The sequence below is a fragment of the Dermacentor andersoni genome, chromosome 1, assembly GCF_023375885.2.
Source record: "Dermacentor andersoni chromosome 1, qqDerAnde1_hic_scaffold, whole genome shotgun sequence".
NCBI lineage: Eukaryota > Metazoa > Arthropoda > Arachnida > Ixodida > Ixodidae > Dermacentor > Dermacentor andersoni.
The window spans coordinates 181,389,947-181,404,619 of record NC_092814.1 but is presented as its reverse complement, the minus strand read 5'-3'; the positions used below and the strand labels follow the sequence as shown (position 1 = coordinate 181,404,619).

At 45.9% G+C, this 14,673-nt stretch overlaps 1 protein-coding gene across 1 annotated transcript in view; it reads left to right on the top strand.

The window, feature by feature from the left end:
* Positions 1 to 14,673, top strand: part of Cdk1 (Cyclin-dependent kinase 1) — a 60,466-nt gene that overhangs the window by 31,353 nt on the left and 14,440 nt on the right. Inside the window, exons 5-6 of the mRNA XM_050195240.3 lie at positions 5,764 to 6,098; positions 7,852 to 7,993. Coding sequence (XP_050051197.1) covers positions 5,764 to 6,098; positions 7,852 to 7,993 — 477 coding nt within the window. The remainder of the gene's footprint in view (positions 1 to 5,763; positions 6,099 to 7,851; positions 7,994 to 14,673) is intronic.

The window sequence follows — 14,673 nt, the reverse complement described above, 5'->3', positions numbered from 1 at the left end:
GGAACATAGAAAGTTAAATGCGAAAGCTGTCAGTGCGTCAATAAGGTATATTACATTAGGTCTGCCGGTAGTTTTCCTGAGGGCGCCTCCAGTGCATGATGCATGTTTCTTCCTCCGCTGTGATGGCTGAAACCGTAAAGTATCACTGGAAATGCGTGGTTTGTGCTGTCTGCAGAGACACAAGCAGAAAGTTTTGTAACAGCGGAACTTTCGTAGCATAAAGGACTTGGACATTGCTCATATAAAGCAACACCTGCCTCAAAACCAGTATTCCTGTTAGAGAAATGGATTTTCTCTGCATGAACTGAGTCAATCGCTTCAAGGCACTGACCGCGGATTCAACTTCCTTGGCTCCTGAGCACACGCTGTCATGTGAAGATGCATTGACACTGGTTGAAACGTCTGGAAATGTTTATTCCCAGTCTTAGGAGGCATCTATGTCACAGGAAGTGTTCACTCGAAGACAAGCGGCCGTTGAACAGCTCAACAGGTATGTGCAGTCCCCAGAAGTTTCGCCACTAAACCTCCACATTTGATTAAAAAAAAAAAAAAACATCGAAGCTCATATCCCAAGTGAAAGGAAGGAAAAATTGAGCATGCTCTCAAAAAGATACTTAGGTCCAGTTTATCAGCAGCATATACACAGAAAGCCAGCCTGTGACATCGACAGAAAGCTGCAATACCTGTTGAGACTGGCTGAACAACGGTTCGGACAAATTTTGTAGACGCGTAGGGTACAGCTTAAGTAGAACATTCGCACCACAATTTAAGTGAAGCGTTATGTATTAATGGAGCTACAAGCGATTAGAAGTTACCCTCCTCCCTAGCCACGCTTTTCCTCCTCAACTTGTTCGCCGAGCGCGCGGGGCTAAGCTCCGCCTTCACTGGTTCTGTGTGACGACGCGACGTCACATCGTCCACTTCCGGTTGTTTTGGAGCCCGCCCCCGCCCGCGCGAGACCTCTCCGCTAGCCGCTTGGCCGTCGACCCCAAGCGAGAGCTATCGAAGCAGCGTGCGTTGCGAGCATTCTGTCGTAGCGCCGAACGTGTCTTGTATTTCGGTAACCACAGGCAAGCTGGTCATTTCAGCAAATGACTGGAGGCATAAACTCGAGCTGATGAAGGAACTTTAGCGTAGACATACGTGAGCTGCCTGATCGGTCTGCACGGTCCACACACTTGTTGGCTCAGCGCTTAACCATTCAAACAAAGCGCTAATATTGCTCTAACCAAGTGTAAAACATTTTAAACATTTATAAAAACAATGTGTTGATGATTACACTCCTGCGAAAAATACACACCAGCAGCAAAGAAGAATACACTTCGTTGCTGCTACTGTGTATGGTTGAGCTCTGTGCCACCAGGTGGCTGCACCGTGCAGACCATTCACATTTGCCCTTCTGCTCATCTCATGGCTCATCCCATTACGGCACAGTCAAGCGGCCAGACTCTGTCCCCTTGCGCTTGCGTTTGCCCTAATACCGGACACGTGAAACGCTATTGCGTTAGTAATCTTCTGGTGTAAAGTGACGGCCACAAACGCGCCAATCCTGACGCCGATTGGATAGCGGCAGTCCGATGCGCAGCAGCCAGTTCGCTCGTACGCTGCCTTGCAGAGGGACACGATGTCGCAGCTTGACATATTGCCAGTCGCTACGTTTGCAGTCCACAAGGCAACAAAGCCGAATCATAGTGCTCGCGAAAAGACTGAGACCGACTCTGACCGCGGAGCTCTCGTCAGAATGGAGTACGTTGTAAAACAAGCAGACGACACTTGCTGTGTGCCGGAAGTGCTTAAGTGTACTGAAAAATTGTGCTTGTGCATTCTCTTTATGTTACTTTCTTTTCATAAAAACAAATTAACTAACATTCCAACTATTGCGAAGATCATTTGTTTACCATAAAGTTGGAAAAATTATCGATCACGCGCCCTTGTCAGCCAATCGGATAGCTCGCCCCACTGACGTCGTATGGGTGATTTCGGTCATATGGGTAGGGGCGGCTTAAAATTCCGCCGAGCAGTGCGCTGCGATCGGCAGCGATGTGCATTTTTAAAACCTTATAATAAATTACACGCTTTACGCGGGACACTTTGATGTGTCAATTAATGATCAGAAGGACCTACTCTAACGACTCAGTACGTTTGTAGAAAATCGTCAAAAGCATTTCAGGGTCCCTTTAAACAAGTCTTCCAAGCTTCGAAGCAGTGAGCGTAGCCGTCCTTTAACTTTGCTGCCACAGTCCCTTGACATCGAAGATACAGCATATTATTCCAGCAGCGACACGCTACATGTTCCGTAAATCCAGAAAATACAAAGAAGGTCATGGTGTGTGTGGTCCGGCCCTGACCCTTATACAAGAAAAAGGGTAAACCAGAAAGATCTCGAAGCAGCATTGGACTATTACACTGAAGATTAGTTTAATTGTAGCCAACCAAGCCCAAATAAGAAGGATGTGGTTCATGTTGTACTGGACGGCAAGAAAGAATTCATTGCGAAACGTGTAATGGCACGCTCTATACGGGAAACTTACTGCACGTTTAAGGAAGCTAACCCTGACACTGCAATCGGTTGGACTAAGTGTCTGTGGTTATTGTGCCAACATAAAATTGGCAGTATGTGGGGTAGAAAAGAGCTCCAGTCAGAAGAAAAGTACCGAAGACTTTCGCTACCTTTGCCTGTGCAGTCCCTTTTACTTTAAGTACGAACTTGGGAGACTGTCCAGTGTGTCCCACGGTCAGAGCTCTCACATTGACTGACCTTAGAGTTCCTGAAGATGAAAGGCTCATTCACACCGGTGACTTGAGAAGGTCGCGCGACCATTTGCGGCTCGCGTCCAAAAAGCGACCGAACGCGACTGATGTTCACACCGGCAAGCCCGGCTGAATGCGACCTGCAAGTCGCAATCCCGGAGATTATCGTTCTCAGCGAGAACTCGCAGAATCTATGGTGGCGTGCACTTTGTATTTGCCGTGACGCGGGAGGAGGCCGGATGTAGATACATGAAAGATCACTTCTGGGGCGCCGCTGATTGGTTTATCAGTTTTGCGACCATGGTCGCGCGACTGTAAAATCGAGCAGCGAGCGACTGGCCCAAAATGGTTGCTTTTCGAGAAAAGCGACCATTTGCGACTGGTCACTTGCGACCAACTTGGCTGCGCGACCACTGTCAGTCGCCGGTGTGAATGAGCCTGAAGAAATATTATATGCGACTTGGAAGAAAGGTGACATAATAAAAGAAGTCTACCTCGAGTGCATTCTTGGAGCACCTTCAGACATGCCTAAAGAAGTGGATAAGCCACAACTACATCAGGCGCATTTAAGGCAAAGCAATCAGTAAAGAAGTCTATGCAGAAAGCAAGTGGTCTTCTGAATTTCTATTTTGCAGAGAACTATACAGTCGCACTACCAGACGAAATTCAGTCTCATCACTGGAGTAAAAGTCAAGTCGCCATATTCACCTGTGTGGCCACAACCCAGAAAGTTTAGCTGTCATAAGCGATGACGTGTGCCATGAGTCGGCCCATGCATGCTATGCCTTGGCTAAGGTGCACGAATGGCTTGAGGAGCACATCACACTGTACGCTCATATTACTTATGTCAGTGACAATGCTGCTGCTCATTTCAAGAACAAATTTCAAATTCATGAATTGAAAAACCGATACGCAACACCCAAATGGTTATCTTGCGCTACAGGACATGGGAAAAATACCTTCGAAGGAATCTGTGGCATTGTGAAGCACCAGGCAGTGCTACACAACCTTCAAAATCCCGCCTCATCTGCCATCAACTCTGCTTCCGATATGGTGCAAGTTCCGACTCCTAAGCTGCCAAAGGTTACATTAATTTACGCTGCAAAAGCTGACATTGAATTTTTCATGTGATTGAAGGCAAGAGAATGGGTTGAACCTGCCGTGGTTGCTTAGTAGCTATGGTGTTGGGCTGCTAAGCACGAGGTCACGGGATCAAATCCCGGCCACGGCGGGCGCATTTCGATGGGGGCGAAATGTGAAAACGCCCGTGTACTTAGATTTAGGTGCACGTTAAAGAACCCCAGGTGGTCCAAATTTCTTGAGCCCCCCACTACGGCATGCCTCATAATCAGAAAGTGGTTTTGGCACGTTAAACCGCATTTTTTTTTTTTTTTTTTTTGACAGAGAGAATGGGTTGCAGTTCCTGCAAGGCCTGGTATTCAGTTGTGGCATATGTGGGTATGCAAGCGGACCCATAACTCTGAACTGCAGTTGTTTGTGGCAAGAACAGTTGCTTCACATAAGCAACTTCTTCGGCAGTGAAATTGAATGTCGCATGGTCTTAAAAAGCTGCAAGACAAGATTAATATATAACCCCATGGCAACAGTACTGTCGGCCTTCTTCCTCGGCCACATTGGCATACAATATGCGCGATTGTGCGGTTAAAAAAGGTTGTAACCCACACAGGACAGCATCGCTTGTTGGCAGCGTTACATTTGGACAATGAATATTACGTTAAATGAGTTCTTGCATAGCTCAACAAATCCAAACGCACAAAATCTGTGTTGTGGCCACTAGGCAGGGTGTGGTCACATTTGACGGATTGTAACTTGTTCGGTACTCAAATAAGGCAATGTTTTTTAACGCAAAGTGGTAGACAACGTCCTTGACTTCAACCAGAGTGATTTTCAAAAAAAAAATGGCATTTTTCAGGAAACTTTTTTCAAATTTCAATGTTTTTGGCAAACTACTTGTGTTTAAGTGCTATATTTAAATACAACGGTGCTTGACAAAGCAACAAAAGTTATTTCAAAAGAATGTGGAAACTTCATAGTTCATGTGCACCAAGTTTTATTACCCTCACTTTAATGAGTCCAGAGCAATAAAGTCCTGAATTACAGGTATTTTGGTCCATTTACCATGTTTGTGATTTCTTATCAGAATTCCTTCCGTAGCCAACTGTAATAAAGTTCTCATAAGGTAGCATTTTACTTTTTCTTTGTGGGGGAAACAATATTGTGATTGAGAAGTGTACCATTGTTTCTCTATGCACGCTCAAAGTTAAAATATCACAAAGCTGGCGGAAAAGTATTTTCGACTGACAAAATTTTTGCTTTTTTTGTTGTTGTTGTTCAGGTGATTTTTTTTCTCACATAACTAAGTTCAGAATCGTTATGGGCCCAAAACCTGCGCCTAAAGTAAATTTCATCAAATTCGGGAATTCACCCTCCTTGCCTTGTAAAGGGCATTGAGTAAACGGCCTGTTTGCAATATATTTAGTACCAGTAATCGAAGCCATCTCTCCGGTGAGCTGAACAATTTTGGGAACTTCTGTTCTGAGCATGCATGGCTGTCTGTGCGGCTCAGCACCTAGACCCTTATCTTGGTTGTATTCTAAGGTGGGTGCAAAAGCATCGCAACCTAAGGTGGCTGGTGGCTGCATTTGTGGTATGTTCTTGCGCGCCTTGTGGTAGAGGTCGCATAAGCTCAAGTTTTGGAGAGGCGTTGAAGTGAGCGGCAGTAGAAGCGTTCGCTTCTCTCTGTCTTTCATGTCAGTATTGCGGCAGCAAGTGTTCACAATCCAGTGAAATCTGTTCATGTTTGACACAAAGTTTGTTAATTTAATTCATAAGCGAATGTTTACTGAAATTTATACGGCTGATAAGACTACAAACCTTACTTTGATATTTGATAGTTGTGTAATACTTTATCACTATCGATGCTTTGCTTTGAGGTTAAAATGCAACTTTTCTTCTTAACCTTGGTGTTGTTGGCCATGGATTTTCTCGCAGAGCTACTTAAAGCAGATCCTTGAGGCTATTTTATTCTGCCACCAGCGGCGTGTGCTGCACCGTGACCTGAAGCCCCAGAATCTGCTCATTGACCAGAAGGGCACGATCAAGGTGGCCGACTTTGGTCTGGCCCGTGCTTTTGGCATCCCTGTCCGTGTCTATACCCATGAAGTGGTTACTCTCTGGTACAGAGCCCCCGAGGTACTCTTGGGTGCTCAACGATACTCCACTCCAGTTGACATTTGGAGTATTGGTTGCATCTTTGTTGAAATGATCAACCGCAGACCTCTGTTCCACGGGGACTCTGAGATTGACCAGCTTTTCCGTATTTTCAGGTCAGTGTATTTCTCTGCAGGCATGTGAGAGCTGTAGCAGTAGAACTTTTTTTCTGTTTTCTCGTTGCATCTCTGTGCAGCCAATGGTGGCAGTGCTGACCAGCAACTAGTGTGCCAACAGTGTTGCTATGTATTGTTTGGTAGTCATATGTAATCAAAATGTTTAATTAAAGGGATGCATACCTGGCTCATAGTAGCTTCTGTTTAATGAGTCTTGCTGTTCAACCGGCAAATTGTTGTATGGAAAATCAGGCTTGCAACAGAAAAGTCAGTTGTCGATTTTGATGCAGTTTATCATGCCTTATTAGGAAAACAGCATGTACGTTACTGACATGGCATTGCACTAAACAGCACGAATAGTCATGGGACCTTTACATACAACTAGTGTTGGTGGTATGACAAGGATGACTAATCCACAAAGTTTTATATAACATTTTTATTATCCTTTGACTAAAATGACCAGATGCGTAGAAATTGTCATTTGCACTGACCCTGTAAATTTGTAATCGTTCATACTTAAGAGCAACAGTGCTCCTTAGAAAAGGGCATCTTTAGGAACATTCTGCTCTTGCGCCAAGCTCATTTATTTCTGCATTTTGTATTTTAGCGATCAGCATTTTTTAGTCGGAATTTGAGCAAAGGAAAAAATGGTATCTTCGCACAGTTGCAGATAAATCTATCACTATTTTTATTGTATGTGTACAAATAAGGTTTGTTTTCCCTCCTTGAATTCTGACCTTCAGCACCATTCAAATCCTTGAATTGTCCTTGAATTTCAGGTCAAATGTTATGTACGAACCCTGAGAATGGAACAGTTGAGCTAGGAATAGCAGATGAAAACAGATGCAGAGCTAGTTGATTAATTAATAATTTAGTAAAGTGCACAAGAGTATGCCACTGTGTCTCCAAAAGCCTCAAGGAGGTCTGTTAGTGTACAACTGTTGTCTGACATTCTGCTTTAGTTGTGTAGTAGAGCTGCATGCGCTTCAACTGCTACATTTCAGTAATCCGCAGTAAATCGTGCAGCATTTGAGAACAATCTTACTTTTTTCTCTGTGTTTGTGTGTGTGTGCTTTTTTTTAATGCAAGGTTAAACTCCCAATACATGTACATTAAAAGGCGATCACATGCACATGTTAGTATTCAATTAAGGCAACAGGTTGGTTCTATCGCGGTGTGGAGCAACCACATGGGTGCAACATCGAAAAAAGTAGGGACAAATATTCATTGCCCGTATAAATAAAATGTAAACAATTTCGAATGTGCAAATGTTTTAACCAAACTATACTTGGCGTAGTTTTCAGTGGCGAAGCCTGCACATTGCTGGCATTCAACGCTGTGATGCCACCTGATAAGTAGAGAAAAAAATGCTTTGGTCTTTCGGGTGGCATTTTGCGCCTCATAGGGTATAAACAAACAGGTGTTTCAATAGCGTCAAAACATCACCAGTGCTTTGTCTTCAGAGTGAGATAAGACTAAGCTACCGCTAATTTTACCATTTATTTATTGCTGTCGCGTCGGAAAGGAAATAGCAAGAGTGTATTCATATCGAAACGGGCGGCCTGGATAGTTTGGGTGCTGCCGAAGCTACTGCGGGGTGGCTTCGGGGTGACAGGCAAAACAGTTTAGCTGGCCAAAAACCAGCATCTGGCATCACCCTCCACTATGGCCATACTTGTTGCCATCGGTTCAAAATCACATGCATATGATTGAGCCTTAAATGTTCATGTTTCATCATGGGGTGTGTGTACAGGACTCTGGGCACCCCTACCGAGCAGACTTGGCCAGATGTTGCCACACTTCCCGACTACAAGCCAAGTTTCCCCAGCTGGAAAGAAAACATCCTGCCCACCCTGCTGCCTGACATGGACAACAAGGCCATAGACCTGCTCAACGTAAGCGCAGTTTCTGCCTTGGATACTAGGCATGTGCAACTAGAACTTTTTTGCTTAAGTATTTCCGAATTGAAGTGAGTGTTCATACACTAATACAGTAAATACAGTAGAACTACTTCATGTTACGGTAAATGTAATGCATGAGTGGAAGATGTCTGGGCAGAGAACACAAGGAGGAGAAGGACATTTTGCCCCGTCTCAGGCTCGCCCTGATTCCTTTTAAGTAAACACCATTTATTTCGTGACATAACAGTTTTGGTGGAGGTTGTGGGGTAATTGAAGTAATGACGGACCCAGAACTATTTATTCTTGGCCGGAGTCATCGCCTCGCCTCGCCGGACTACCACCATTGCCTGCTAGCATGTCCAACGACTGAGACGGTCAGGGTCCGATGCCTGCTGCTCGGGGATACATGCCTGCTGTTACGTGGCGCTACTACCGAGAACCTCGGGTTTTCTCCGAGAAAGCAGGTGAAGATGTGGATGAGTGGCTTAGGCATTACCAACGAGTAAGCAAGTCCATCGACTGGGATGCTATCGACCAAGTAACCAACGTTGTCTTCACACTCATTGACACTGTTCTGATGTGGTTTGAAAATCGGGAAAAAATGATTCACGACGTGGGAGAGTTTTCATCGTTGAGCTAAAGAAATGCTTCGGTGATTCGGACGCAAAAAAGCACACAGAACACAGCCTGGTATAGAGAGCACAGCTACCAGGTGGCACTTGCACTGCCTACATCGAGGAGATTTTGAAATTGTACAAGCAAGCCAACGCAATAATGTCGGAGGAAGACAAAGTTGGGCACCTACTTAATTAAGGGCATAGCAGAAGATATCTACGATTCCCTGATTGGCAAGGACAGTTTCGCTTCAGTGTCTGACGTCATCAAGCACTGCCGTACATTTGAGGCACTGAAGATGCGCCGAATAACATCAAAGTTTGGCTGATTGGCCTGTGTTACCACTGTGGCCAGTATCGACATAAGCTCTTCATTTGGCCTGGCGTCGACCATAAGAGAGATTTTCCATGAAAAGTTATACAGGTGCGTCGCCCGCCTGCTGTTTCTTATGCCTCCTTTTTGCAAGCCCCGGCCACTTCTCCGCCTCCGAATGTTTGGCATCCGTCTGTCATTGTCACAGATTTATCAGAGTACCGACGCGCACCGGCATCGAACAGCAACTACTCTTCGAATACCAGATTTGAACCTTGCCCTCGTTATGCCCGTTTCTCTGGACGTCCCACGAGTACCGGTGCTCTGCGTTACGACTCAGTCGCTCGTTCTAGGCTGGCTGAAGTACTTGACTGTTCTGATGACCACCAAAGAAGCCGTTCGCTTCCTGCGTGCTACATCTGCGGTGTTCTTGGCCACATATCCCAATTTTGTTCTCATCGTCAAAGGCCCAGGTGCGATAAACTTGCATTCCTGGCGCCCAACACCCAATGGCCTTCAATGCTGTAATCTCCTTTGGGCAGCATTTTTGGCGAGGAAACTTCCAGAACTGTTCCTCCGCTTCTGACCTTAGTGTGATGCCGCCTCCTACTCCTCAACTGCACCGGTCTCTTTCACCACGGCATCGTTCAAGGTCACCACCGCCGGAAGACTAGTCTGCGGCTAATGGAGGTGAGGTAGCTGGAGATTCACTGCTGAAAGATTTGCCTCCGCCTCTTTCTATGTTAAAGAACAAAGTGGAAGTCCTTGTTGATGGTGTGTCTACAGTGCCGTTAGTGGACACTGGTGCTATTTTTTCTGTGATGAGCCTTGCTTTTAAAAGGTTATTGGGACGTAAAGTGGTCTTTCAATGGAACCAAGTGGCAACATTTTGTGGCATAAGTGGGGATTCGTTGCAGCCTATTTGTGTTTGCACTGTGCAAGTGCCACTGGGTGGTCAAGTTTTCATGACTGAATTCATCATTCCCTGCCGATCCTCTCGTCATGTAATATTAGGTATTGATTTTCTACAGATGTGCGGTTCCACAGTTCATTGCCGAACAGGGAAGAAGTTTGTAAATGGCAACATTTCGTAGGAGGTCAGGCAGGATGCTCCACGCGAGGACTGTGCATTTCATGCCTGTGAGGACACTCTCGTGCCTGCTTTGTCTGCTGTGTGTATTCCGGTGGGCTGTGCTAGTAGCAGTCATCAGGCCTTCGACGCCACAGTAGAGCCTGCGCATTTAACGTGCATGAAAAACAACACTTTTCTACCACATTGTCTTCTGTCTGTGGCTAAGCGGTGCTCTAAATTATGGATTGTCAACCCTTCAGGCGAAACCGCAGTGGTACCTGCCGGCATGAAGATTGCTTTCTTCAAAGAGCACAAGTCAAATCCAATCACTGTGCTTGCAGATGTTTCACGTAAACGAGTAGGCACTTGTTCAGAAGACTCAAAGATTCTTCCTCTGATCAACAAGTCAATCAGCATGGACAAGCGCCATACATTAGTAAACATTCTAACTAAGCACTTATGTGTCTTCGACTTTGGCCAGGAGGATAACATGCCGTCCATGCCTGCGTCTTGAACCAAGCCCAGAATTAACACGGGGTCGGCGCAGCCGATTTGACAAAAACCCTATCGAGTATCACTGTTGGAGCGCAGGATTATTGACGAACAAGTTCGCAAAATGCTACAGAAAGGAGCAATGCAGGAATCCTGCAGCCCGTGGGCTGCTCCAGTTACAAGTGTGAAAAGGAAAGACGTTACTTGGAGATTTTGTGTAGACTACTGCCGTCTCAATTTCATTACCAAGAAAGACGTTTACCCTCTTCCAAGGATAGATGATGCATTGGACTGCTTTCATTTGGCGTCCTACTTTTCATCTGTTGATTTGCGATTGGGGTACTGGCAAATCCTTATGCACCCGACAAACAAAGAAAAAGCGGCATTTATTACCCTGGATGGCCTGTTTTAGTTCGTCATGCTGTTTGAGCTCTGCTACATACCCGCAACATTTGAGATTTATGAACACCATTTTTCGAGGCCTTAAATGTGATATTTGCATGTGCTACCTAGACGACGTTGTCCTCTTGGGAAGCACTTTTAAAAAGCATAACTGGCACCTGGAAGTAGCCTTAGATTGCATCAAACACACTGGCCTAGTACTCAATTCTAAGAAATGTCACTTCGGTTAGCGGCAGACATTGGTGCTTGTCCATCTTGTAGACAAGGATGGTATCAAACCTGACCCACAAAAGACAGCACCTGTTGAAGCGTTTAAGCCTCTTTGGTCTGTTAAAGAGCTTCATAGTTTCCTAGGCCTCTGCTCTTATTTCCGCCAATTTATACCTGTTTTTTCTGATGTTGCCTATCCCCTGATTGGTTTGTTGCATGAGGACACCGCTTTTGATTAGACGCATGAGTGCGACGCTTCTTTTCGTCAACTGGAGTTCCTACTGACGACGGGCCCCATTCTTCGACATTTCGACTCAGCCACACCAACAGAGATCAACACCGATACGAGTGGCATGGGCGTTGGTGGAGTCTTTGTTCAACGATGCGACCAGAAAGAGCATGTCATTGCTTATGTGAGTCGCACGCTAAGTAAGCCTGAACGTAATTACACCCATTACGGAACAAGAATGCCTAGCAGTCACTTTTTCTGTGTAATGTTTCCGCTCATATGTGTAGGGTGTCCATACACAATCGTCATGCATCGTCGTCCGTTGTGCTGGCTTGTCAATCTCTGCGATTCCTCTCGTCGTCTCGCGCCTTGGGCTCTACGTCTCTAGGAGTATAACTTAAGTTTCATACAAGAATGGTCACTGACACGCTGATGCAGACTTTCGAGAATGCCACTAAACGCGACACTTTGTGATGGACTTTGACCACCTGATTGCTTCTTTGGCGCCAGCAATTCCTGATAAAGAGACCTTTCAGAAGGAGCAGCGAGAAGACCTCACATTACAGCCGCTTTTGAACGCTCTGCATGACCCCACAACAACCCGAGGCTTTTGTGTTCATAATGGCCTCTTCTACAAAAGGAATTTTGCAAACACTCGTGCCCGCTTCCTTCTTGTTGTTCCGGAGAAGCTACGCTCCACTATTCTGCGGGCCATACACGACGATCCTACCTCCGGACATCTAGCAGCAGCGCTTACATTTCATCGTGCCCAAGAGCAGTTTTACTGACCCCGAATGCGTCGGTCGACTGAAATGTATGTGGCCGGTTGCACTCAGTGTCAGGCCCACAAGTACTTAACTACCACACCAGCCGGATTCCTACAACCACTGATGCCTCCTAGCTCTCCTTTCGAGCAAGTTGGAATTGATTTCGTGGGTTCCTTTCCCTGCTCATCGAAAGGAAACCGTTGGATCATTGTAGCTGCCGATCGTCTGACCCGGTACTGTAAGGCGGCTGCCTTACCATCTGCCACTGCCAGATCGTTCTCCGGTACAGCCCTCCTCGAGTCATCATAAGCGACTGCAGCTGCCAGTTTACTGCAGATGTCGTAGAAGAGCTTCTTCTATTGGGGCTTCCAGCTTTCGCCATTTGACACCGTATCACCCGCAAACAAATGGGCTGACCGAGCATATCGACCGCACACTGGTGAACATGTCCATGTACATCACATCGGACCATAAAGACTGGGACAAAATTGTGCCCTTTTTACATACACCTTTCACATTGCAAAGACTGAAACTACTGGCTACAGCCCGTTTTTCCTCCCCTACGCTCGTCTGCTGCACCACACACTGGACACCAAATTTTCTTTCTCAAGCCACGCCGATCTCTTCAACGGCGAGACTCTTTGTTTCGCTGAAGAAGCTCGACGCTTGGCCAGTATGCGCACTCTGGCTTCAAAAGACCGGTCAAAAGCATGGTACGACAGGCACCTTCGGGATGTCACCTATTCTCCAGGGGATCTACCGTATTTACTCGCATAATGATCGCACTTTTTTGTCAGAAAAATTGACGCAAATTCAGGGGTGCGATCATTACGCGAGTTAAATTTCCCGCGAAAAAAAACCATTTTTTTCGTCCCGCATTTGCTGCGGGATTGCGGGTGCGGGACACCAAAACAAAAATGGCGGCCGGCGGAGCAAGCCGAACGCGATTTTTTTTTCTTCTCGCGATTACATTACGTGCATTGAAACAGTTTCTTCCGTATCAGTGATGAATAATATTGTTAATATCGGCAAGTTTGCGGCAATAACGTAGCCATGTCCACTTTGAGGGGACAGAAACAGGTGGGCGCGCTTAGCTGCCAGTGACATAAAAATGCATGGCCGACGTGCTGCGGAAACTGCGGCATCTGTCTTCACTACTATCCTAATATGGCACGTTTCCGCTAAGGGTGGGCGAATATCTTAGCTGTGTTACAAGCGTCGGCGTATGAATAGGGTACACATTTAACGTATCAGAGTAAACGTGGCTACTATCCTTGCCGCGCGCGATTTGTTGCGTGCTCTCGAGTGCAGATGAAAAGAATCGAAATGCGCCTTTATTGTTTTTGTTGACATCAACCATTATAAAGCCAACCCATAATAAAGGCAAGCTTGGTTGTACCTCTTTTTGTCATGGAAGTGCGGAAAGTGATGAAAGTAATGAAATCAGGCATCTACTTAAGAATGTTTAGTGCGTGCAGGCCGCTTGGCGTGTCTTGAAGAGTCGTTCGCGTAGCATTCGACAGATGGTAAGCGCGATCATTATTAGCTAGACTTAGCACACAACATATCGCTGCGGCAAGTTCGAGGTGCGATCATTACACGAGACATAAAAAAAAATCGAATTTTGACGACAAAATTTAGGGGTGCGATCATTATGCGAGTAAATACGGTAGTCCTGCTGTGGTGCCTGGTGCGCAAATGTGGCCTGTATCAGAAACTTCTCACCAGCTGTGAAGGCCTGTCGTTGTTGACAAGCCCAGTGAAGTAAACTATTGACTTGCGCCTCTCACCGCAACTGGACGACGCTCCGCCAAGACTGAGGTTGTACACGTCGCTCGTCTGAAGCACTTCACTCGGAGAACTTAACTGACTCGCCCAGCGGGCTTCGTATAGGAGGGAAGAAGTATTACAGTAAATGTAGCGTATGAGTGGAAGAAGTGTGAGCGTAGAACACGAGGAAGAGAAGGACGTGTTGCCCCATCTCAGGCTGGCCTTGTTTCCTTTTAAATAAACCGTTTCTTTCGTGACGTAACAATATTTTCTGGTAAAAAAAAAAACGCAAGAAAAAACATACTGACCGAGAAAATGTACGATCCGAAGTCACTAAAAAATTCGACATACTCAAACTGTAATTTACATCAACATAATAAGTAGAACCTCGTTGATATGTTCCCGTTACGTACGTTTTTCCCGACGCCGACGTTCGCAATTAAGAACACAAAAAATGACTCGATAGAGTTACGCTCATTTTTCACCAGTTCATATGTTCCCGGAAAACATTATTTTTCGGCGCCAACGTTCAGTACGTTGCCAAACTACGATCATATATGTTTTCCAGCCGCTAGATGCCATGTAAACAAGAAAATGTGCGAGGCACACGTGATCAAGAACAGTACTATATGGCTGCCCACCACAGCAGCTTCACCTCAATACTCGCCTGCCTGTTTCATGTGAAAACGCCGGCTCGCACTGTTTCTCACTTCGGTACCAGCAAATCTTCTCCGGGGTCGTCGCACGTGGCATTCACAGCTACTATCACTGCCGATCCCATTGTGATAAGCACCTTCACCTATCT